This window comes from Thalassophryne amazonica, chromosome 11 (assembly GCF_902500255.1).
Source record: "Thalassophryne amazonica chromosome 11, fThaAma1.1, whole genome shotgun sequence".
In the NCBI taxonomy this organism is placed as follows: Eukaryota; Metazoa; Chordata; class Actinopteri; order Batrachoidiformes; family Batrachoididae; genus Thalassophryne; species Thalassophryne amazonica.
The window spans coordinates 9395789-9420435 of record NC_047113.1 but is presented as its reverse complement, the minus strand read 5'-3'; the positions used below and the strand labels follow the sequence as shown (position 1 = coordinate 9420435).

The 24647-nt window shown below is 40.8% G+C and overlaps 1 protein-coding gene across 3 annotated transcripts in view; it reads left to right on the top strand.

Annotated features, from left to right (window-relative positions):
* rps6kal (ribosomal protein S6 kinase a, like) overlaps window positions 1-17120 on the top strand; it is a 51532-nt gene extending 34412 nt beyond the window's left edge. For all 3 annotated transcript variants that reach the window (XM_034180897.1, XM_034180896.1, XM_034180895.1), the window contains 8 exons: window positions 1941-2063; window positions 2531-2620; window positions 2701-2859; window positions 2955-3116; window positions 3222-3298; window positions 12933-13050; window positions 13359-13499; window positions 15923-17120. In XM_034180897.1, the coding sequence (XP_034036788.1) occupies window positions 1941-2063; window positions 2531-2620; window positions 2701-2859; window positions 2955-3116; window positions 3222-3298; window positions 12933-13050; window positions 13359-13499; window positions 15923-16048 (996 nt within the window). In that variant the 3' untranslated portion in view covers window positions 16049-17120. The remainder of the gene's footprint in view (window positions 1-1940; window positions 2064-2530; window positions 2621-2700; window positions 2860-2954; window positions 3117-3221; window positions 3299-12932; window positions 13051-13358; window positions 13500-15922) is intronic.
* Window positions 17121-24647: the final 7527 nt, after the last annotated feature.

Here is a 24647-nt window from a genome sequence, read left to right as displayed (position 1 = left end):
TTATTGACACGGGGAGATCATTCCACAGAGCAGAGGCACGATAAGAGAAAGATCTGTGACCTGCAGACTTCCTATTCACCCTAGGGACACAAAGTAGTCCTGCACACTGAGAACGCAAAGCCGCAAAAACGCAAAGTACGAAAATATTCAGAGCATTCACTCCTTTCAAGCCAACAGGCTGATTGTTGTGGTGTGGCAATAATTGTGAACAAAAACAAACTTACCCTGTAATGACTATAATGGCGAGAATTTTTAGTAGGATTTGTCAGATACAAAACAAAGCATATGAATGTTATTTATTTTTTTAAATAAATATATTGTGTGTGTATATTTTGTTTCTTTGTCACATCACTTTTGCATCGTAAAACAACAAGAGCAGAACAATAACAAAAAAAAAATTGCAATTCTTTCCAACACAATCATGCCTCACCATTAGTTTGGTTGATGCTGTGACACCTAGCAAAAGCGCATGCTCCTACAAATATGAAAACATCTTTAAACAAAACCCAGCTCCACGTCTGAGGATTATTGGATAGGGGAAACTGGGGCACGGTGAATCACGGGGCACAGTGAATCAGTAGCTATATCTCCAAAACTACATATATATTTGCAGCAGTTATGCCATATTTTTATGCATAAAGACATCCTCATAAATTAGTGTTTTGTTTTTGGGTACATTAAGGGTAAAACTAAGTGGCAAGTGAAGTCAGTTTTTTCCTATCACAAGTAAATTTTGTGGATGTCAGTGTCTTTGTTTTTCTCACAACAGAGAAAAGGTGGCCCAAAAAAATTGTTATTAGTTAGAAGACTACACCGTCCAACTAATGAGCATGTGTTATGTCTTCTCCAGACTATCAGCTATTTGCTAACATAACTCATGTGTCGCACAGTGAATCAGTCAAAAAGGTGATTTACTAAGCCCCAGTATCAAATGGATGACAAATATTCCTTGTTGAAGCTTATACATTTATTTTTCCATGAATTATTTATATAATTTGTGTATATAAACAACTGTTTTCATGTTTGAACAGAAATTATGACAGTTGTATTTATAATAGTTTCTAAAGGACTTATATCACTATATAAGACACTCACACATTGCATAGCTGGTTTTCTGGATTATAGTTTGTATGTGCATCAGCATATATTTAATAATTTTGAAGAAATCTTTATAATTATGTGTTTTTTTTTCTTTCTATTCTAAGTTGATTCACTGTGCTTCGTGAATTGGTGTACGGGGCACAGTGAATCAAAAATTTTAAAATCTTTTAAACACCTGTAAATTACACTTGGGGAGACATAATAACACTGTCTTATAAACAATAATTTGCTGTATTAAATCCACAATAGAATGACCTAAAACTTTGCATAATGTGTTTATTCTGCCACGACACAACATTTCTGAACCACTGTGCCCCGGCTTCCCCTACTCTGCGTAATATATTTTTCATTAAATTGAAAATATTCAGAGCATTCACTCCTTTCAAGCCAACAGGCTGATTGTTGTGGTCGGGCAATTATTGTATGAAGCAATTAACTACCCTGATGATTTTAGCATGAAAACATTAAGCTTTGATATTTTTTTCTTCTATTTCTTGACCTATAATAGCATGCACATTATCCTCCCATTACAGAGTGTGGCTCTGTCTATGCCCATCCTTAATTGGAAACTGAAGCCTCATTATGCGCACATACATTCTACAGTTCATTTTACATGTGTATCTCTTACTGTTAGTTGACCGTGTTTTGCTGTTAAGGGACTATGTTGTTTGAGAACCAGACACCCACAGCTTGATTGAATGTGTAGTTATGTTTCCACTTAAGTTCCATTGCTGCAGATTTGTGACCCGCAGTGTTAAAGCACTGCTGCTGTGGGAGTCCATATCACTGTGATACCCAACGTATTTCTCTGCACTGTTAACATTTCTCCTACTTTTCAGATGCATGGGGGTGCAGCCAAGTTTTCTGATCTGTATGAGCTTCAGGAGGACATAGGGGTTGGTTCCTACTCCATTTGTAAACGCTGTGTACACCGAGTCTCTTCCATAGACTATGCTGTGAAGGTAACCACATGCTGCACATTGAGTTCCTAAGAACTTAAATGTTCCCGTTTTAACAAAAAGGAAACTAAAGGGAATTCGATTGTCAATATGAGTTTTATGAGAATTAAGCACTCAGCTTTGAAACACCTGACATTTTTATTTGTGCAGTTTGTGATTAGAAAAATATTGGATTGAGACACGGTTTATGACATATTTTCTTTTATTGAGTTAAAAATGTGATTCTTCCTCTTTCTGTTTTTGTAGCCAATATGGTCATGATTGATCTTTTACAAGTGCCATGTTGGTCAATAGTCCAGCAGAGGGCAGCGCAACGTCATTCAGATAAAGCCACATTGCACCATTTTATTAGGGATGGATTTGATGTCGTGAATATGTTTGATATTCCAGATAGTAAAGAAAATAATATGTAATAATAATAATTCAGCATTTGACTTGTCCACTGCATTGTTGTTTTCTTTGTGTCTCAGATTATCGACAAAAGTAAGAGGGACCCCTCTGAAGAGATCGAAATCCTGATGCGATATGGGCAACATCCCAACATCATCACTCTTAAAGATGTCAGTAGCATTTGCTTGTGTTTTGACAGAAGCCATTTGGAGTCTGTTTTGTCACTCTGCTCTGCTTGTCTGTGTGGTAGGTGTACGATGAAGGCAGGTATGTGTACTTGGTGACAGAGTTGATGAAGGGAGGGGAACTGCTGGATAAGATTCTCAGGCAGAAATTCTTCTCTGAGAGAGAGGCCAGTGCTGTGCTCTACACCATCACCAAGACTGTTGACTACCTCCACTGCCAGGGGGTGAGAAAACATCTCTGCACATCCAAAAGCATCAGAGAGGAATGGACATCTTTATCAATGGAAGTTATAGTCATGGCCTTTCTCTCTTCTCTCAGGTGGTACACAGAGACCTGAAGCCCAGCAACATCCTTTATATGGACGACTCGGGGAATCCTGACTCCATACGGATCTGTGACTTTGGTTTCGCCAAGCAACTACGTGGGGGCAACGGCCTGCTTCTCACTCCCTGTTACACTGCCAATTTTGTGGCACCAGAGGTGAGAGAAAAGAGGAAATGTGGTATTTTGGAGATATGGACAGAGCTCCAAAATCTGCTGGGGTCACATGAATATGAATCATAAATGAACTGTTCTCCTGCCTAGGTACTAATGCGGCAAGGTTATGATGCAGCTTGTGATATATGGAGTCTTGGGGTTCTACTGTATACCATGCTGGCAGGGTAAGACCACACCCAGGAAGAAAATTAAGAGATATTTCCATAAATAGGGTTCACATTTCTAAACTTAGCCTTTCAAGGGTGAATCACAAAATTGGGTGGATGAGACCAGTGTTTGGTCAAACTTAAACCTCTAACAACAAAACTATGGTTATCAGAAGCCGAGCCATTAAATAGCGAGTATGACAACAGTATCCACCAAAATAGGACTAAAACTACAAGGGGGAATGGTGCTATTTTGGCCATGCACACACGCATCATCTCTCCTAACTCCAGTGATTGTACTATTTACACCAATTTACATTTACCTGTCATGTTCGGATTACTTTATTTTAGAAATTGTATCACTTTAATCGTGTTTTGTGAAGTTACTGTTCTTAAGGTGCGTTTACACATAACCAAGACGCGTTACGAATGTCATTTTTCTGTCATTCGTGACACATTCCTGACATTCTTAATGTGACTTAACACATCTGAATAGGTTTGTTAATAGTGTGTGTTGGTACGTGATATTCTTGATATTCATGGAGCATGTTTTTGCCTGTCAAAAAATCTTCCACGAATGTCACACACCACCCTCATTTCGTCTCACGACGTGGAGGTCGCAATTGAGCGTATTGATCCGTCTTGATGAGTAGTGATCCTTAATAGAACGTGACAACGTTCGTAGTGGTTCCTGTGATGGTTCTTGGAGACCAAACTGTCACGCGTTATTACAAAGTGACATGGATCTGTCAAGTTTTGACACGACTTGTAACACGGCGTCACATTTCACTGTGCGCCACGACAAATCAGTTTTCTGTCACGTGCGAACAATTAAACTCTGCTCCAAATGCCGTTCCATCAGTGGTGGGCACACTTCCGATAACAGATAATTATCGAAGATAATGTTTTCTTTATCGGATTATCTTTTTAGATAACTTTAAAAACCATTATCGGACCAATTATCTTCCGATTAATCTTTGTCCGATAACTTTTAAACCGATAAACAAAATAAACAAAGCTGAACAGCGACAAGCATCTTTAAAATTAGTTTAGCACTCACCTGTTAAAAGTTTTGTAACCGATGCACAGCTATAACCTTTGCAAACAGAAGAGAGCTGCTTGTATAAAAAGCATCTCAATCCTCTGCATACAAAGGAGAAACAGCCCCAAAAGAAAAAAAACATTTCCTTTAACACCATGCCAATAGGTTGGCGATATCACCTAAGTCATCCAGAGGCATACATTTTTAACTTATGGTTCAAATTTTAACCAAACAAATTTTGGACAAGTTATTTAAAATTACTGTCATGTCTGAAGTTTTATTAAGTGAAAATATCAGATATATGTTTTAGTTTTAAAGTAATGTGCTAATTTTTAAGGTTTTGTGAGCACATCCTGTGACCCGCAATGCATTTTGGGTAGGATGATGTAATCTCAGTACATCACGACAGGACAAATGCATTTCAGACACTCTGTTCAGGCTCCACGGACAACAGCATTAAACTCTAGTGCCTAAAACTCTCTTGAATATATTCTCTGCGTTTATAGATGTTGGTTTTATTTGCGTTTGTTAAATTCCACACATTTTAAATGTAGTAGACAGGGATTACTGTATCTGGAATTTTGTTTTCAAGGCCTCTACTGCCATCTACTGGTCAGTAGTGTTCACTAAGCGTGTGGGAACCAGTAGGTAGCAGTGTTCTATTTATTTTGACCCCGGTTGTGTCAGATGATTGTCAAATCAACTTTTTGGCTTTGCAAATGGCTTTTTTTTGTGTGCAGTGAATGTGTACATTATACAAGTTTCACTTTTTTAATGGAATTGTGTGTATATATTTTCCAACTTATTCCCATTGATGAAACTTTTCATTTTCTGCCTGAAAGCTTATTAGATGAGTGTGTTCAGGGCTCCGTTTGTTTACAAAATACACACACGTTACAGACCTTGAAATCCAACAGCAGGGATTGATATTATCCAAAGATTTATGAACATACAAATTAACGTGCTTACACTTTATCATGATTTTCTCCATTGTGAGATATAAAAGTGTCTTATCGTATCGTTCATGTGTATGTGCATTATAACGCAGCGCACGAGCGACGTTACGATATTCCTCAGAACGACAACATACGCAACATGCATCCAGCAGCATACACGTTGCTGTCATAGACAACTGCCTGTAAAGTTTTTTGGCAAGTTATAACTTTCTAAACAGCGTAATTTGTAATGAAATCCGCTTCATTTATGCAGCTCTTTCGGCACCATGTTTGTTTTTTCAGAGACAGCAGTAAGCTCCTCCTATCCCTCCAAACAGAGGGATTTGTAGCCCTTCGCCTTCCCCTCCGCCTCGCTCCAAAAAGAGACACTCAGCCAGTGTTTAGCAGAGGCACTTTTACACAGAATCCTTTGCGATCTGTCTGTTTGTTACAAAACCTCAAAATTAGTGCATTATTCAACATTAAAAGATATATGTTATATGTTAGCTTTGTACAAACGACATAATTGACATTAATGGAGTTATTCTATCGGTATTAATGTTATTTATAATCAAAACCATAAGTCAGCATGACTTTATTTTTCAAGACCTGCACCTGACCGGAGTGTTGTAATTGATAGAGAGTTGGCTTTTTGGCTGCTCTCGGAGTGCCTCTGTGTTGGGAGCTCTGTAGTAAACAAGAGCTTCCAGCAGAGGCCAAATGTTGAAAGAAAAGTGTGGTCTCATTGTTGGGGTATGTTGTTGTTTTTAATATTATTATAAACTATTAAATTTGTTCTATTACTAGTTGTAGATGTGTCAGAGGTAATATTGGAATTTATCTGTTATCGGTTATCTGTAACTTCCGGTACATTTTTGGGTGGTTTATTGTTTTATCTTTATCAAAGATAACTTTTCAGTTATCTGATTATCTGTTATCGAAGATAATTTTTTGGTTATCTGTGCCCACCACTGCATTCCATAGTTCCTGCTGAAGCTCCTCAGGATGCTCCTGCAGGTGTTCCACCTGCTGTTGTAACCGATGAGCGTGAGAACGAGTCTGAGCAACCAGAGGAGCGAGAGGAGACTCACGTGCAGCCAGACATCTCTGCACCTCCTGCAGTCCGGTGGAGGACGAAGCGCGCGCACAATTAAACCCTGCTGCACCGCATTCACCAAGTCAGCTAAAAGTCTAATTTCAGTGCTCTTCAGGGCGCTCCTGCAGGTGTTCCACCTGCTGCATGTGCCTGATGTTTGGGAAAATGCGTGTGACAATAGCCGCATGAAGCCACACATCTGGCTCTCTCCTCCTCCTCCTCTCTGCGCCACTCCATGGCACAGAGCCCAACTACGCATGCAGTTACAAAGTTCTTCTGAAAAACTGGAGAGTTCTGAATTCGGTTGGATGAATATGGGTGTGTGTGTGTGTGTGTGGAGACAATTCACCTCGTTCACAACGTGACAGAACTTAATGCGCTGTTACGCGCAATCGTGTGCAACAACGCGGAACACTATTCTTGACCGTGCGTAATGGTTCCTGATAATGCTCCAGCAACACGTGCCATTAATCTTAACATATGGTAACAGGTTGCAGCAGTTCCTGAGGACACCTGACACCTCTATCCCGAATCATCACATTCGTGATAAGCGGCCAAGAATGTGTACTTCGTGGCATTCGTGACTTGTCGTCGTTATATGTAAACGCAGCATTAGCAACATTGTAAGGTGGTTATCCTTACTTTCTCAGAATGAGAGCGGGTGTACTTGGTGTTTATGTTCACATGTGGTGTCAGGATTACCATATAGCACTAAACCAGAAAAAGCTGGGATGATATGGGATGATTTTTTTTTGGGGGGGGGGGGCATTTTTTTCAGAGAATATGAATGATAATACAAAAGTTTTTTTTGTGTGTGTGTGTGTTTGTTTGTTTTTTTTCCACTCATGGTTCGTGGTTGGGTGAAGACATTTACTGTCAAACAACTGCGTTTACTCTTTTTAAATCATAATGACAGCCGAAACTACCCAAATGACCCTGATCAAAAGTTTACTTACCCCTGTGCTTAATACCGTGTGTTGCCCCCATTCTGCTCCCCTCCACAGCATGTCTTTTTCCTGGTTCTCTTCCTCAGCCCCAACCAGTCCCAGCAGAAGACTGCCCCTCCCTGAGCCTGGTTCTGCTGGAGGTTTCTTCCTGTTAAAAGGGAGTTTTTCCTTCCCACTGTCGCCAAGTGCTTGCTCACAGTAGGTCGTTTTGACCGTTGGGGTTTTTCCGTAATTATTGTATGGCTTTGCCTTACAATATAAAGCGCCTTGGGGCAATTGTTTGTTGTGATTTGGCGCTATATAAATAAAATTGATTTGATTTGATTTAACATCAGTGACAGCTTGGAGTTTTTTGTGCTAGTTGTTAGGGATGTGAATCGTACAACAACTCACGATTCAATTCCGATTCTTGGGATGACGATTCGATTCAGAATCGATTTTCGATTCAAAGAGCTCTGAGAAATAGTTATATTACTTAAAAATGATTATGTTTGAGAAAATGCAGCTTTACAAGGTTAATCAAGTGATTCTAGATGTAAATTTACTTATCTGCTTTGCTCGTTCGGAGTTGGATGGCAGTTTAGCGAAGCGCTGGTCAGTAGTCGGCAGAGACCGCTGCTCTGCTTCTTTTAGCTCCGGGTGATGTCGTAGCATGTGGGCTTGCGGATTTGAAGTGTTTCTGAAGTACTTGACTTTCGTTTTGCAGATTTTGCACACTGCATAAGTCATGTCAAGCTCCTTCTTATGCAGCAAATAATAAAATCCAAAATGCGCCCAAACATTTGCCTTCAGCAAAGACGGTGCTGGCTGAATTAGCTCTTCGTCTGCCATGCTAAGCTGCAGCTCACAAATGTTTGAAGCACGCCGGACCCTCCCCTCGCGGTGACGCTGTAGTATGGAAGCCGTTGCCTGACAAACAGTACACACAGCGAGTAAGCAAGAAAATGTTTAAAAAATGCTTTTTAAAAATCAATTCTTGGACATTTTGGATCGATTCAGAATCGTAATAAATAAGAATCGCAATTCGGACGTGAATCGCTTTTTTTTTTTTTTTTTTTTTTTTGGTTTTTTTGGTTTTTTTTCCCTCCAGTACCCCTACTAGTTGTGGACGAGGCTCTCTGATGGTGAAGCTGCCACTGAATATGTCGTGGACTTTACTTGCATCAGTTACGAAAAAATAAAAACGGTGTGGCACTGTATGGTAAATCTGCATGGAGTAGACAGTTCTCAAAAACTCAGTTACTGTGCAAGAAGGAGAAGAGTGAGGAAAGCTACCAAGACACCCAGGCAACCCAGAAGACAATTAACTGATTCCATCTGCTCAAAGTGAAATCACCTGGTGGAGTGGGTGGAAGAAAACCTGCACCCTCTCAGCTCTTTCTGGAATGAGTTGAATACCCCTGCCCTAATATCTATCTGTGGTAGAAATTTGGTGAGAACCCACGCAGTTTTGACGCAGTCCTTCAAAGCCTATATAAAGTGAAATCTTGATCCAGAATCCGGATCCGGATCACCTCCAAGGCCTAATATGTCTATCTATCTATGTTGTGCAAAGCTTTTCAAAATCTGTGCAGTAGTTTTGACGTAATCCTGCTAACAGACAGACAAATAAATAAACACTGATGATTTTATTACGTCCCTGGAGAACATAATAAAAAACTAAGAAATCACATGTACATATGTATTCACAGCCTTTGCCATGAAGCTCAGAATTGAACTCAGGTACATCCTATTTCCGCTGATCATCCTTGAGATGTTTCTGCAGTTTAATTGGAGTCCACTTGAGGTAAATTCAGTTGATTGGAGATGATTTGGAAAGTCACATACCTGTTGAGATATAAGGTCCCACAGTTGACAGTGCATGTCAGAGCACAAACCACCCTTACCAAAAAATAGTACTGATAAGTATAGAAAAAGTAAACTAGAAGTATACTTCAAACATACTTGCATATACTAGTTTTTGGTAAGGGCAAGCATGAAGTCAAAGGAATTGTCTGTAGACCTCCAAGACAGGATTGTCTCAAGGCACAAATCTGGTGAAGGGTACAGAAACATTTCTGCTGTTTTGAAGGTCCCAATGAGCACAGTGGCCTCCATCATCTGTAAATAGAAGACATTAGGATCCACCGAGACTCTTCCTAGAGCTGGCCACCTGTCTAAACTGAGATTGGGGAAGAAGGGCCTTAGTCAGGGAGGTGACCAAGAACCCAATGGTCACTCTGTGAGAGCTCCAGCATTCCTTTGTGGAGAGAAGACAACCTTCCAGAAGGACAACCATCTCTGCAGCAATCCATCAATCAGGCCTGTATGGTAGAGTGGCCAGACAGAAGCCACTCCTTAATAAGAGTTATGTGGCAGCCCACCTGGAGTTTGCCAAAAAGCGACTGAAGGACTCTCAGACCAAGAGAAACAAAATTGTTTGGTCTGATGAGACAAAGGTTGAACTATTTGGTGTGAATGTCAGGTGTCATGTTTGGAGGAAACCAGACACCATTCCTACAGTGAAGCATGGTGGTGGCAGCATCATGCTGTGGGGATGTTTTGCAACAGCAGGAACTGGGAGACTAGTCAGGATTGAGGGAAAGATGAATGCAGCAATGTACAGAGACATCCTGAATAAAAACCTGCTCCAGAGCGCTCTTGGCCTAAGACTGGGGGACGGTTCATCTGTTAGGAGGACATTGACCCTAAACACACAGCCAAGATATCAAAGGAGTGGCTTGAGGACAACTCTGTGAATGTCCTTGAGTGGCCCAGCCAGAGCCCAGACCTGAATCCAATTGAACATCTCTGGAAAGATTTGACAATGGCTGTGCACCGACACTCCCCATCCAAACTGATGGAGCTTGAGAGGTGCTGCAAAGAAGAATGGGTAAAATTGCCCAAAGATAGGTGTGCTGAGCTTCTGGCATCATATTCAAGAAGATTTAGGGCTGCAATTGCAGCCAAAGGTGCATCAACAAAGCATTGAGCAAAGGGCGTGAATACACGTGATTTCTTAGTTTGTTATTTTGAATCAGTTTGCAAAAATAAAAAAAGACCTTTTTCATGTTGTCATTATGAGGTATTGTGAATAGAATGTTAAGGGGAAAAAAATACATTTACTTCATTTTGAAATAAGGCTGTAATATAACAATGTGGAGAATGTGAAGTGCTGTGAATACTTTCTGGATGCACTGTAAAATATCAAGTATTACTATTAAAATATACCTAAATTACAAAGTACTCATGTTAAATATGGTGTTTCTGAGAGGTTGTCAGTTTAATCTTACGTGGTGGTAGGCAGTATGGTGCATGGCGGCATGTAATAAGCAGATTCAGAATAAGCTAGTCAGACTCCATTTATAAAGACCCTGTCACATCTTGACAATTTAGCCAGTGTATGCCAATTGTATTAAAAAAATGCTGGCATAAGTCTAATAAGTTGAGGGAAAGTTTTTTTTTTTTTTATAGGTTAAGAGCACGTTAAAGCTTGCTGATATCCGTCCAAATATGCTGAGCTCCTTCAAAAATTTTGGGCATGTTGAAAATTTTCAATGTATGCCAGTGTGTGGCTCATATGTTTCACACATGTGGGACATAAGTTCTAGGTAAGTTATGCAATCATTGGTACACGTTTATTGTAATTTACTCACAAGTCTAAATATGTCTATAAATGCTGGCCACTGATTGGCTGAAAGCTGCAGTCCTCATGCAGACAGACTGTTTCATTCACACACGGAAAAAATATAAAATCTTCCCTGTTCATTTCAGTCCAATTCACATCACAGTCTTACAGACACATATCCACATAAAGCTCCTGATTTTCGAAAACGACGTCTGAAAATACTTTAATTCTTTGTCGTTACTGGAAATGTAGTGTTTTAAAGCAAGTCCCTCAGTGGTGTTTCTTCTCCAAGTGCGTTTCTCAGAGGATGCCGGTGTCACGCTCTGAACACACAGCAGCGCCATGATAATTTAAACTTTTAAAGCGCCATCACTGTCAGTGTGATCATCAGACGGCCTAATCTCTCAGGTGGATCAGACCTGAATTAAGTGCTGTGACTCTTTAAACTTTTAAGGCACCGTCGCTGTTGGTGTGATCCAGACAGATTACCAGATCACATAGCACTTAATTCAGGTCTGATTACACCTGATCGCATTCAGGTGTAATCAGTTTAAATCATCACAGCGTTTCATTATCATCATCAGCTAGAGTGCTGACGGGGACTAGAAGGAGAGAGCATATTTCACCCATATTAGCTTCTCTTCATTGGCTCCCTGTTAATTCCAGAATAGAATTTAAAATTCTTCTTCTTACTTACAAGGTTTTGAATAATCAGGTCACATCTTATCTTAGGGACCTCATAGTACCATATCATTGTATAGAGAGCTTCGCTCTCAGACTGCAGGCTTACTTGTAGTTCCTAGGGTTTGTAAGAGTAGAATGGGAGGCAGAGCCTTCAGCTTTCAGGCTCCTCTAATGTGGAACCAGCTCCCAATTCGGATTAGGGAGACAGACACCCTCTCTACTTTTAAGATTAATCTTAAAACTTTCCTTTTTGAAAAAGCTTATAGTTAGGGCTGGATCAGGTGACCCTGAACCATCCCTTAGTTATGCTGCTATAGACTTAGACTGCTGGGGAGTTCCCATGATGCACTGAGTGTTTCTTTTTATTCACCTCTTTTTGCTCTGTATGCACCACTCTGCATTCTGCATTCACCACTCTGCACTCTGCATCTCTGCTCTCTTCCACAGCATGTCTTTTTTCCTGATTCTCTCCCCTCAGCCCCAACCAGTCCCAGTAGAAGACTGCCCCTCCCTGAGCCTGGTTCTGCTGTTAAAAGGGAGTTTTTCCTTCCCACTGTCGCCAAGTGCCTGCTCATAGGGGGTTGTTTTTGTTTTGTTTTGGGGTTTTTCTGTAATTATTGTATGGCTTTTACCTTACAATATAAAGCGCCTTGGGGCAACTGTTTGTTGTGATTTGGCGCTATATAAATAAAATTGATTTGATTTGATTTGATTATTCAGGACCTGATCAGAAGAAAATGGTCCATCAAGATAAAAAATAAAATAATATTAATTTACTCTGTTTCTGACCCGCACCACACCGTACAGTACCCACGCGAACCACTCGGTGGAAACGGGGATGTCGGCATACGCTGGTTAATCGTCAAGATTTAACAGCTGCATTAATTTATTAGACGCATGCCAACTTTTTTAATATGGTCGGCATACGCAGGATAAATCATGAAGGTGTGACAGGGCTATTACAAATATACTTATTTATTTTCCATAATATACTTATTTATTTTCCATACTCGCTAACTCCAATCAAAGTGTCTCGGGGCGGGGAGGGCGGTAACATGAACATTAACAGTTCTCTTAACATTGTTTGCTGGTGAGGTGTTGCTTTGCTTCTGCTGTGGGTTTTGCTCTGGGCACAAACAAAACACAAGTTGGAAGAAATTTATAGTCATGGATTCACTGCAGGCAAAGTTTGCCTCGGGCTCCCACCACACATTCAGCTTGCCGTGTGGTTCTGTGCAGTATGTACGTAATAAAATATCAGAAATAATATCTTTTATAATGGGATTTCAAGCTCTTTTTGTTTTTTCTCTTAAGATTTTTGTTCTTTTATCTTCCTGTCAGGTACACACCATTTGCTAATGGGCCAAATGACACACCTGAAGAGATTCTTCTACGAATAGGGTCTGGAAAGTTTTCTCTGACAGGTGGCAACTGGGATACTGTATCAGACTCATCAAAGGTACACAACCTCTGTCCATGCCCAACACACTGGTTGGAACTAATCTTAAAGTTGAAGTAAATATTTTGTGTGTGTGTTTGATCATGACAAATTTTTCTTTTATTTGTATAAATTTTTCATGTCTGTCATTTGCTTGTGTTAATGGAAAGTCGGTTCTTTTTGTCCTAACTTTGTCGTAAAAGGTTGATATTTTATGATGTCCAAGTTGATAGATATATATATATATATATATATATATATATATATATATATATATATATATATTGTCTTAATCTACCGTTTTGGCTTGATGTGGTTCTATTTCACAGGACCTGCTGTCACATATGCTCCACGTGGACCCTCACCAGCGTTACACAGCGGAACAGGTTTTAAAACATTCCTGGATCACCTGTAGAGATACGTTACCACACTTCCAGCTCACACGCCATGATGCCCCACACCTCGTCAAGGTGAGAAACACCAACAAAAAAACTGTAAACTACTACAATCCTGTGGCTGTGAGGTACATTGGCTCAGGCTGAGGTTGAGGTTAAGGGGGAGGTGATGATCTATGGTTAGGTGTTGGACTTGAGACCAGAGGATCCTCAGTTAAAATCCCAGCCTGACCCGAAAAATCACTAAGGGCCCTTGGGCAAAGTCCTTAATCCCCTAGTTGCTCCCGCTGTGTAGTGAGCGCCTTGTATGGCAGCACCCTGACATCCGGGTGAATGTGAGGCATTATTGTAAAGTGCTTTGAGTGTCTGATGCAGATGGAAAAGCGCTATATAAATGCAGTCCATTTACCATTTAAGCTGTGGAGCAAATATGGAGGACACTGGTCAAAGGAAGACTTATTTATTTATGCCCTACCCAACACAGAGGTAACACTGTGTCAAATTTCATGGAGATGAATCGAACATGACTAAAGTGTGACTTTGTAATGCTGTGCGTCCAGCAGTGAATGGGTTTTATTCCAATAATGTCAAGGTGTCTTGTTGGGTTGTGTCGAAAATTACGTGCGCTCGGGCCAACACCAAATTAAAGCTGTCTCACTGGCATCAAGGAGAGGTGTCACACAGGGTGGAGTGGGAGTCCGAAAATCTCAGTGTCACAGCCACACACCCACTTACATCACTGGTTATTAGTATAAAGAGGCCGACACGGTACATATTAAGGCTCATGTGAATGCCTCTACAATTGCTACCAGCTTGTAGCAATTGTAGAGACTGTGTTCTAGATTGATGTCAAATATTGTAAAAACACTTAAATGTGGCCTGTGTCCACAACAGGAATTTGGCCACTTTAAAAGCGTTGCACTTCTTTTACTTGACTTTTTGGCAGCATTATCTTCATAAAGTTGACTGTGGTGGTGTTGAATTGCTGACTTAAGGTGCCTTGACACTTGCATGAATTTAATCCCCCTACTGGCATGTGTGCAAATGAGTAAACTCGCCATGAACTGTGCGCGGCTGGATACCAGTGCGCAAAGAAAATTTTGAAATGTTCAAAACTTCTTAATTTCATGAACTAATTGTGAACGTTACGCAGCCTATTCAACAACACTGCGTGTCAATGCGTCTCATTGTGCGCAGCGCATCTGAATGTTTATGATGAGATATTACATCTATAATTAACATAACTTTACAGATATTTTATCCAGCTCATAAGAATGAATGAAAATGCAACTGTTTTACCAATCCATTACAATATATATATATATATATATTATAAATGATTACCTTTGAGTCAAGATTCAAAATGTGTTCTCCAACGCACGATGCGCATGAGACAACCTGCAACTCTAGATGATTTGTCTGTGATTCTGGGAGCAATGACAGATGGTTTTGTCAGCCAAATTCTGAGAACAAATGAGTCATCGGCTATGAAATGATTATTTTATGTAGCGTGGCGTCAAGTGGGACAAAGCGCAGCATCCAGGGGCACAAAGCGGCAGTGTGGGGATCAAGTTCATGCAAATGTCAAGGCACCTTTAGGTATGTTGTGCTGCCTCATGATATGGTGACTGCACAGTACCTTCTTTTGTTGCTCATTGGTTACATCAAACTGGAAATACTCCCACACGCCAAAGTGCAGCTTTTCTTCATGACTGAATTAAACAAAGTTGCTTCAGGCTCAACAGAAGCCATTTTCCACACCACAAATGTAACTTTTTCCTCAGGTTTCATGTGTTTTTTGATAGTGAGTTTACACACGGGACCCTTTGGCTGCTACTGATTGGTGAAGCCCCTTTCACACCAGGCCTGCGTATAGTTGCATAGTGCTGTGCATCTAGTATGCAGGAATGGCTGCGTGTGTTGCGCGCAGGGGGAAGCTTAGCCCACCTCTTCTTCTTCTGTGGTTTTGAAGCTTCACTGCCAGCAAAGTTCAGCAGAGTCCAGCGGGATGAATAAAATCTAACAATGCAGGTATATACTGATAAAAATCCTAAAATGATTTTTCGCCGGACTGTTGTAGCGTAGCATACAATTGCGGACACATGGTGTACAGTAGTGCAGTGTTGCATAGACTTGCGTAGAGTACTGGATGCAATGCTCTATGCCGAATGTCTGCAAAAAAAATTAAACATTTTTTTGTGTCTATTTGACGGGCCCCTGTGCGTCCTTCAGCGTATTGCCTCGTAGGGCTGCATAAGCTCTGCGTAGTCGGTACGCTGCATTATGCAACTCCACGTTGGCCTGGTGTGCAAGGTTGGCTGGTGCATCACATGACATGGAGGATGGAATGAATTTGTAAAAGCAGTGAGATGACAGTTTAAACCCTGGGAAAGACTTACTGCAATGACGTAACTCAAATCAAATGTGGTTTGCTAATCATGTTGTTTCAGATTGATTTGTTTAGACATTGATTGTTCACGGTGGCATTTATTTTTCAGGGAGCCATGGCTGCCACCTACTCAGCTTTGAGCCAGAAGACAAGTCAGCCAGTGTTGGAGCCCGTTGCAGCCTCCAGTCTGGCCCAGAGACGCAGCATGAAGAAACTCACCTCAACGGACATGTAGATGCATACCGCTCGCCCGCTAACTTTGACCTGACACTTATACTCACATGCACAAAAACGGACCCAAAACTCTGGCCAGTCCAACCGTCTCAGTTTTTAACCTACTTATTTAGCACACTCATCATATACATACACACACACACACGCACGCTGGATGAGGTTTGATAGAAGAGGGACACACACTCACATATCTATTACTGCTGTGGAGACAAACTTGTATTTATTTCCACAGCTTTCATATGCACTTGCCCTCCTCGCCTTTCATTCTTTCTTCCTTGTCTGGGGAAGGAACACACCAGCTGATGTTCTACTTCACTGTGATTGGCTGACTCAAAGCTGCTTTGGTAAACTGTGCCCCCTGCCCCGCCCACCTCCACACTGCTCTTCATCTGCGCTTTGCCGTCTTCTCCTCCTCAGTGCTCTTCCTTTCCCCATTTGCTTTGGCGCTGTTCTTTTCTTCAAAGTGAAACAATGGTTTATGCCTGAGCGTGTTGGCTAGATAATGTTGATATTGAGGGAAAATGTCGGTCCAAAAGCATCTCTCGAGACTCATGCATTTTAAAATGTTACGCTTCCACATGTACAGATATCCTTCCAGCAGGAGATTTCAAATAATAATTAAAAAACAGTCCCTTAAGATCAAGCTCATCTACCAGCACCGTTGATAACATAAATGCATGTGTCGATGGAACGTGTACTTCTCTTTCCTTTGAATTTCATCGTCTGACTCTTGTTACTTTGTGATGCCTCCAGTGTATCAAAAGAGTAAAATAAGCTGCAGATGGACAGAAGATACTTCAGACATTTTAGAGAATGTGGTAAGATATTAAGTTTGTTCAACAAAAAACGAGGATTATGAAGAGCATGTGGAGGAGCTGTAGGGATTTCTCTGGGGGGGATGGGATGTACTCTGTCGAACCAGAGAGGCTGAATTAACAAATTTCCATTGATATCTCTTCTAAAAGACATTGTGGAAATTGTATGATATTGTATTTATTTTATTTGATTTTTAAGATTCTATTTTTCTTTCAGGTTCTGTATATATTGACATTAAAGATCATTATTGACATGCATCCTCTGTTACGCTGAGCTGGTTTGTTTGGTTTTAGTTGCAGAAAATAACTTACATCGGGGAAGAATGTCTTTCTCTGACAGAACATGAAAGGGCCCTATCTTCTACGGGGTGCAAACAGCATAAGTGTCATCGGTAGCAGACAAGTGACACTTGTGGAGTTGGGCACGCCCCATATTTAATTTAATCAAAACATAAAGGCGAGGCAGCTTTCATAAAGACACATTTGAAACTTGTTAAGTTGTTAAAATGTTCAGCTCGATGATTCTCAGATTTTTTTTTTTTTTAACAGTAACTCTCCCCCCATACACACATCATTACTATTCAACTCCGCCACATGAGGTGTAAAACCAGTATATTCTGAGTGCTGGTCCCAAGCCTAAGTAAATGAGGATAGAAACAAAAAGGGCGTACACCATAAATTTTGTTAAATCTCAGCCACATTGAGTGCATGACCCAGTGTATTTGGAGTGCCGGTCCCAAGGCAGTATAAAAGAGTAGGGTTCTCAGGAAGTGTATCCAGCATAAAATTTGACTATGTAGAAGAGACCAAGTGGAAGGAAAGTGAGGCTAGGATCATCTCAGTTGGGTTCAAACTGTTATCTAATGGTGTGGAAGGGAAGAGTGTCAAGAAGATGGGCCTTTATTGTCATTGTACGTACATGGATACTTAAATGAACTTTGTCCTCTACATTCAACTCATCCTAATTATAGTTAGACAAGCCAACCATGAGGAGCAGTGGTCAGCCACAGTCCAGGAAACAACTCCAGAGGTAGGGACACTGCCATTGTCAAGGACGGAGAAAGGAGCAGACCCCTAATGTGCATGTTTTGCACAGTGCATGGTAGCATGGTGGCTTATTGGTTAGCACTTTTACCTCACAGCAAGAAGGTTATGGGTTTGATTCCCTCCAGGTGCTCTGGTTTCCTCCCACATTTAAGGACATGCAGGTTAGGTAAATTGGAAACTTTAGAATTGTCCAGATCTCCCTTGTGAAAGAGGTCTCAATCTCAGTGGGACAAAACTGGCTGAATAAAGGTTAAATTTAAATGTTTTGATGGTGAGGGGAAACTTGAGAGCACAGATGAAACCAACACTGAGACTGGGAGAACATGCAATGAGTGGAGTCAAACCCAAGACCTTGCTGTGAAGCAAGACTGCGCTAACTGCTCAGCCACCATGCTATGGGCAGTCATTCTGAAGGTGGTGTATATTAAGAGTGTGTTAGAGAATATGGAAGTGTCTGACAGGGTGATGAGTGTGATGTTGGAAATTGAAGGGGTGATGATGAATATCATCACTGCATAAGCCCCACAGGTAGGCTGCAAGATGAAGGGGACAAAAGATTTCTGGGGTGAGTTAGATGAGGTGGTAGAGAGTGTTTCCAAGGATGGAAGAGTGGTGATTGGAGCAAACTTCAATGGGCATGTTGATGAAGAGACCAGGTGATGTGAAAGTAATGGGTAAATATACACTCAACAAAAATATAAACGCAACACTTTTGGTTTTGCTCCCATTTTGTATGAGATGAACTCAAAGACCTAAATCTTTTTCCACATACACAATATCACCATTTCTCTCAAATATTGTTCACAAACCAGTCTAAATCTGTGATAGTGAGCACTTCTCCTTTGCTGAGATAATCCATCCCACCTCACAGGTGTGCCATATCAAGATGCTGATTAGACACCATGATTAGTGCACAGGTGTGCCTTAGACTGCCCACAATAAAAGGCCACTCTGAAAGGTGCAGTTTTATCACACAGCACAATGCCACAGATGTCGCAAGATTTGAGGGAGCGTGCAGTTGGCATGCTGACAGCAGGAATGTCAACCAGAGCTGTTGCTCGTGTATTGAATGTTCATGTCTCTACCATAAGCCGTCTCCAAAGGCGTTTCAGAGGATTTGGCAGTACATCCAACCAGCCTCACAACCGCAGACCACGTGTAACCACACCAGCCCAGGACCTCCACATCCAGCATGTTCACCTCCAAGATCGTCTGAGACCAGCCACTCGGACAGCTGCTGAAACAATCGGTTTGCATAACCAAAGAATTTCTGCACAAACTGTCAGAAACCGTCTCAGGGAAGCTCATCTGCATGCTCGTCGTCCTCATCGGGGTCTCGACCCGACTCCAGTTCGTTGTCGTAGTAACCGACTTGAGTGGGCAAATGCTCACATCCGCTGGCGTTTGGCACGTTGGAGCGGTGTTCTCTTCACGGATGATGCGAAGGAGATGTGTTGCACTGCATGAGGCAAATGGTGGTCACACCAGATACTGACTGGTATCCCCCCCCAATAAAACAAAACTGCACCTTTCAGAGTGGCCTTTTATTGTGGACAGTCTAAGGCACACCTGTGCACTAATCATGGTGTCTAATCAGCAGCTTGATATGGCACACCTGTGAGGTGGGATGGATTATCTCAGCAAAGGAGAAGTGCTCACTATCACAGATTTAGACTGGTTTGTGAACAATATTTGAGGGAAATGGTGATATTGTGTATGTGGAAAAAGTTTTAGATCTTTGACTTCATCTCATACAAAATGGGAGCAAAACCAAAAGTGTTGCATTTATATTTTTGTTGAGTATAGTATGGTGAGGAATTTGGAAAGACAGATATGGTTGATTTTGCAAAAAGGATGGAAATATTTATGAAGAAGGGGGAGTACAGTGTGGCATAAGAGTGGACTATGTCTTATGTCATCGAAGATACCAAAAAAAAAAAAATGGAAAAAATATGGTGGTGGCATGGGAGAGCGTAGCTTCACAACATCAGATGGTCATTTGAAAGATGACTTTACAGGTGAAGAAGAGGAAGAGAATGAGCTGAACCAAGGATCAGATGATGATGACAAGGAGACTTGGTGGTGGAATTAAGATGTACAAGAAAGAATGGTGAAAAAGAATTGGGAAAGTTTGACTTGAGACATGACAAAAGTAGAAAGGAGTACAAGGAGACAGTGAAAGGTAAAAAGAGATGTAGCAAAGGCTAATGTATAATAAGCTGAAAATGAAGATGAACACCAAGGAAGCAGAAAAGGACTTGCACTGATTGGCCAGAAAGAGGGGCAGAGGTGGAAAAAAAATGCACAGCAGATTAGGGTGGTAAAGGATGCTGAAGGAAATATGTTGACAAGTGAGGAGAGTGTTTTGAGAAGGTGGAGGGAATATTTTGAGGAGGTGATGAATGAAAAAAGAGAAGGTTGGATGATGTGAAAAGAGTAAATCAGGAAGTGCAGCAGATTAGTAAGAAGGATGAAGTGAGGACAGTTATGAAGAGTAGAAAGGCAGTTGGTTCAGATGACATTCCAGTGAAGGAATGGAAATGTTAGGAGTGATGGCATTGGAGATTTTAACTAAATTTAATAAACTATTTGAAAGTGAGAGGATGCATGAGAAGGGGGAACAAGTGTACTGGTTCAATTTATTAATTTACTTATTTTAAAGGATGATGTGTAGAGCTGCAGTAACTACCAAGGCATTAAGCTGATCAGCCACAGTATGAAGCTATGGGAAAGAGTAGTGGAAGCTAGTGAGCAACTATATGGTTTTATGCTGAGAAAGAACACTACAGATGCAATATTTGCAGTGAGAGTGCAGTACTATAGAGAAGGTCAGAAGAAGTTACATTTTGTGTTTGTGGATTTAGAGAACCCTTATGAAAGGGTGTCAAGGAAAGAGTTGTGGTATTGTATGAGGACGTCTGGAGTGGTTGAACAGTATGTAACATTGGTGCAGGATATGTACAAGGACAGTGTGACCACTGAGATTTACAGTAGGAATGACAGATGCATTGAATGTGGAGGTAGGAGTACACCAAGGATCAGCTCTGAGCCCTTACTTGCAGTGGTGATGGACAGGTTGAAGGATGAGATCAGATAGGAGTGTCCAAGGATTACGATGTTTGCAGATGACACTGTGATCTGTAGTGAGAGAAAATTGAGACTAGCCTGGAGAGGTCAAGCTACACTCTGGTGAGAGGTGGAATGAAACACAGTCAGAGCAAGACTGACTACATGTGTTTCTAAAAGAGAGGGAGCCCAGTGGAATAGTGGGGTTTTAAGAAGTAGAGGTGGTAAAGGTAGATCAGTTCAAATACTTGGGGTCATTTAGTCAAACTAATGGAGAGTGCAGCCAGGGTGGAGTGAGTGGAGAAAGGTGGCAGCAGTGATTTACACTATGTAGACAAAGTCAGAGAGGTGAGATTGAGATGGTTTGGACATGTGCAGAGGACAGACCCAGGATACATAGGGACAAGGATGCTGATGATGAAGCCACCAGGCAGGAGGAGTAGATGGAGGCCAAAGAGGAGGTTTATGGATGGTGTGAGGGAGGACATGCAGATGGCTGGTGTGACTGGAAGATACAGAGGACAGGGTGAGATGGAACAAGGTCTTAGGTGGTGACCCCTAACAGAAGCAGTCGAAAGAAGAATTATTACTGTTCATCAAATGGTTGGCCATATTCCTGAAAACAGCAGGTTCACTTTTATTATTTATTTTTTAAATTCAACCAAAGAACGTCCTCATTTTTGAGAGGCGTCTGGCTGAGAGAGCTGCGAGGATGCTTTAGGGCTCTTGGGACTCTCAGGACAGCTCTGCTGTTGGAACATGACATATCAAAGAGAACTGAAAGTGAGAGGGATGGAATCCCTGTAGGAGCTGTTCATACTCCTATATGTATTCTGCATACTATGTGGAATTTTTTTTTTTTTGGTAAGTAAATGGTCCAGTAGTTTGCTGAGGATATTTAACCAACTACATTAGCAGTGACTGTGATTAATGGTGTTAATGACTGGAATGAAGTACAACAGAACAGGTGCTCATTTCTCAGTTTTTTTTTTTTGTTTGTTTGTTTTTTTTTTTTTTTTGCTTTATTATAAAACACTGAATCATCCACATTGATTATACCAGGAAGACCACAGAGTGCATGCAGGCAAATGTACAGTGGTGTTCAGAATAATAGTAGTGCTATGTGACTAGAAAGATTAATCCAGGTTTTGAGTATATTTCTTATTGTTACATGGGAAACAAGGTACCAGTAGATTCAGTAGATTCTCACAAATCCAACAAGACCAAGCATTCATCATATGCACACTCTTAAGGCTATGAAACTGGGCTATTAGTAAAAAAAAAAAAAAGTAGAAAAGGCGGTGTTCACAATAATAGTAGCATCTGTTGTTGATGCTACAATCTCAAAACTATTATGTTCAAAGTGCTTTTTTAGCAATTCTGTGACTCATTAAACTAGTATTTAGTTGTATAACCACAGTTTTCCATGATTTCTTCACATCTGTGAGGCATGGAGTCAACCAACTTGTGGCACCTTTCAGCTGTTATTCCACTCCAAGATTCTTTAACAACATTCCACAACTCATTCACATTTCATGGTTTTGCTTCAGAAACAGCTTTTTTTGATGTCACCCCACAAGTTCTCAATTGGATTTAAGTCCAGGGATTGGGCAGGCCACTCCAAAACATTAATTTTGTTGGTTTGGAACCAAGATTTTGCTTGGTTACTAGTGTGCTTTGGGTCATTGTCTTGTTGAAACACCCATTTCAAGGGCATGTCCTCTTCAGCATAAGGCAACATGACCTCTTCAAGTATTTTGACATATCCAAACTGATCCATGATACCTGGTATGCAATATATAGGCCCAACACCATAGTAGGAGAAACATGCCCATATCATCATGCTTGTACCACCATGCTTCACTGTGAACTGTGGCTTGAATTCAGAGTTTGGGGGTCATCTCACAAACTGTCTGCGGCCCTTGGACCCAAAAAGAACAATTTTACTCTCCTCAGTCCACAAAATATTCCTCCATTTCTCCTTAGGCCAATTGATGTGTTCTTTGGCAAATTGTAACCTCTTCTGCACGTCTTTTATTTAACAGAGGGACTTTGCGGGGGATTCTTGCAAATAAATTAGCTTCACACAGGCGTCTTCTCACTGTCACAGCACTTACAGGTAACTCTAGACTGTCTTTGATCATCCTGGAGCTGATCAATGGGTGAACCTTTGCCATTCTGGTTATTCTTCTATCCATTTTGATGGTTGTTTTCCGTTTTCTTCCATGCGTCTCTGTTTTTTTGTCCATTTTAAAGCATTGGAGATCACTGTAGATGAACAGCCTATAATTTTTTGCACCTGCGTATAAGTTTTCCCCTCTCCAATCAACTTTTTAATCAAACTACGCTGTTCTTCTGAACGTCCCATTTTCCTCAGGCTTTCAAAGAGAAAAGCATGTTCAACAGGTGCTGGCTTCATCCTTAAATAGGGGACACCTGATTCACACCTGTTTGTTCCACAAAATTGACAAACTCACTGACTGAATGCCACACTACTATTATTGTGAACACCCCCTTTTCTACTTTTTTTTTATTAATAGCCCAATTTCATAGCCTTAAGAGTGTGCATATCATGAATGCTTGGTCTTGTTGGATTTGTGCGAATCTACTGAATCTACTGGTACCTTGTTTCCCATGTAACGGTAAGAAATATACTCAAAACCTGGAGTAATCTTTTTAGTCACATAGCACTACTATTATTCTGAACACTACTGTAGATGTGCTTGATGAAATAATACACAACCTATATGAATATATGTATATATAACACGACTGTACACAAGCAACAGTGGCCACCAGGATCCTAAGGTTATCAACACAGCTTCATGCGCACCTATGGACTGAATTAATTAATGACAGCACTGTTAACTGTTAATAAACTGTTCCATGTGTGGCAATATTGGAAAGAAGGATGATTTTCATATGTGTGGATATGGATGCATGATTTGGACAGTTTCATACATTATGTATGTTGGCAGAATGAACCAATTGATGCCATTTCAAGCAGAGTTACTGAATGAATATATTACATGTTCCCAGGGTCAATTTATGTTTTCAGAAAAGGAAAAAAAACATATATTTCTATATTTAAAAAATAAGTAGTTTCTACATTACAACAAGATCAGATTCCACCACATCATTTCCATCATTTTATTTTGTAGGATTTTAGATCATTTCCTGTCTTGAGACCAGAGTCTACAATGGAAGTGTCCCCATGATGGAGGTCTGTAGCCACACTCTACTGTTGTTTGTTTTCAATGTTGATCTCTGGTTGTAAGTCCTTTGATCCTGTAATCACAATTCCTGATTAGATCTTTGATCAGGATCAAAAGTCATGATCTGCCCCTTGCTCTTGATTCCTCTAATACTGATTACTGTAAGACAGACAAACAGTAGGGGCAGCTTAATCTCCATCCACACATCAATGGAATCAGCAATAAGGATCTAAATTAAGTGATTGGGATCAAAGATGAGAGATTAGGATCAAAGCTCAGCAATCAGCATAAAGTATGAGTAATCAGGCTCAAAGAGGAGTGGCCTGGATCAAAGTTCAGCAATCGGCATCAATGATGCATAATCAGGATCGAAGTGAAGTGACTGGGATCAAGGTATAGCAATCAGCGTCAAAGCTCTGTGACCTGGACAAAAGGTCACCAATCCAAAGCAAAGAAA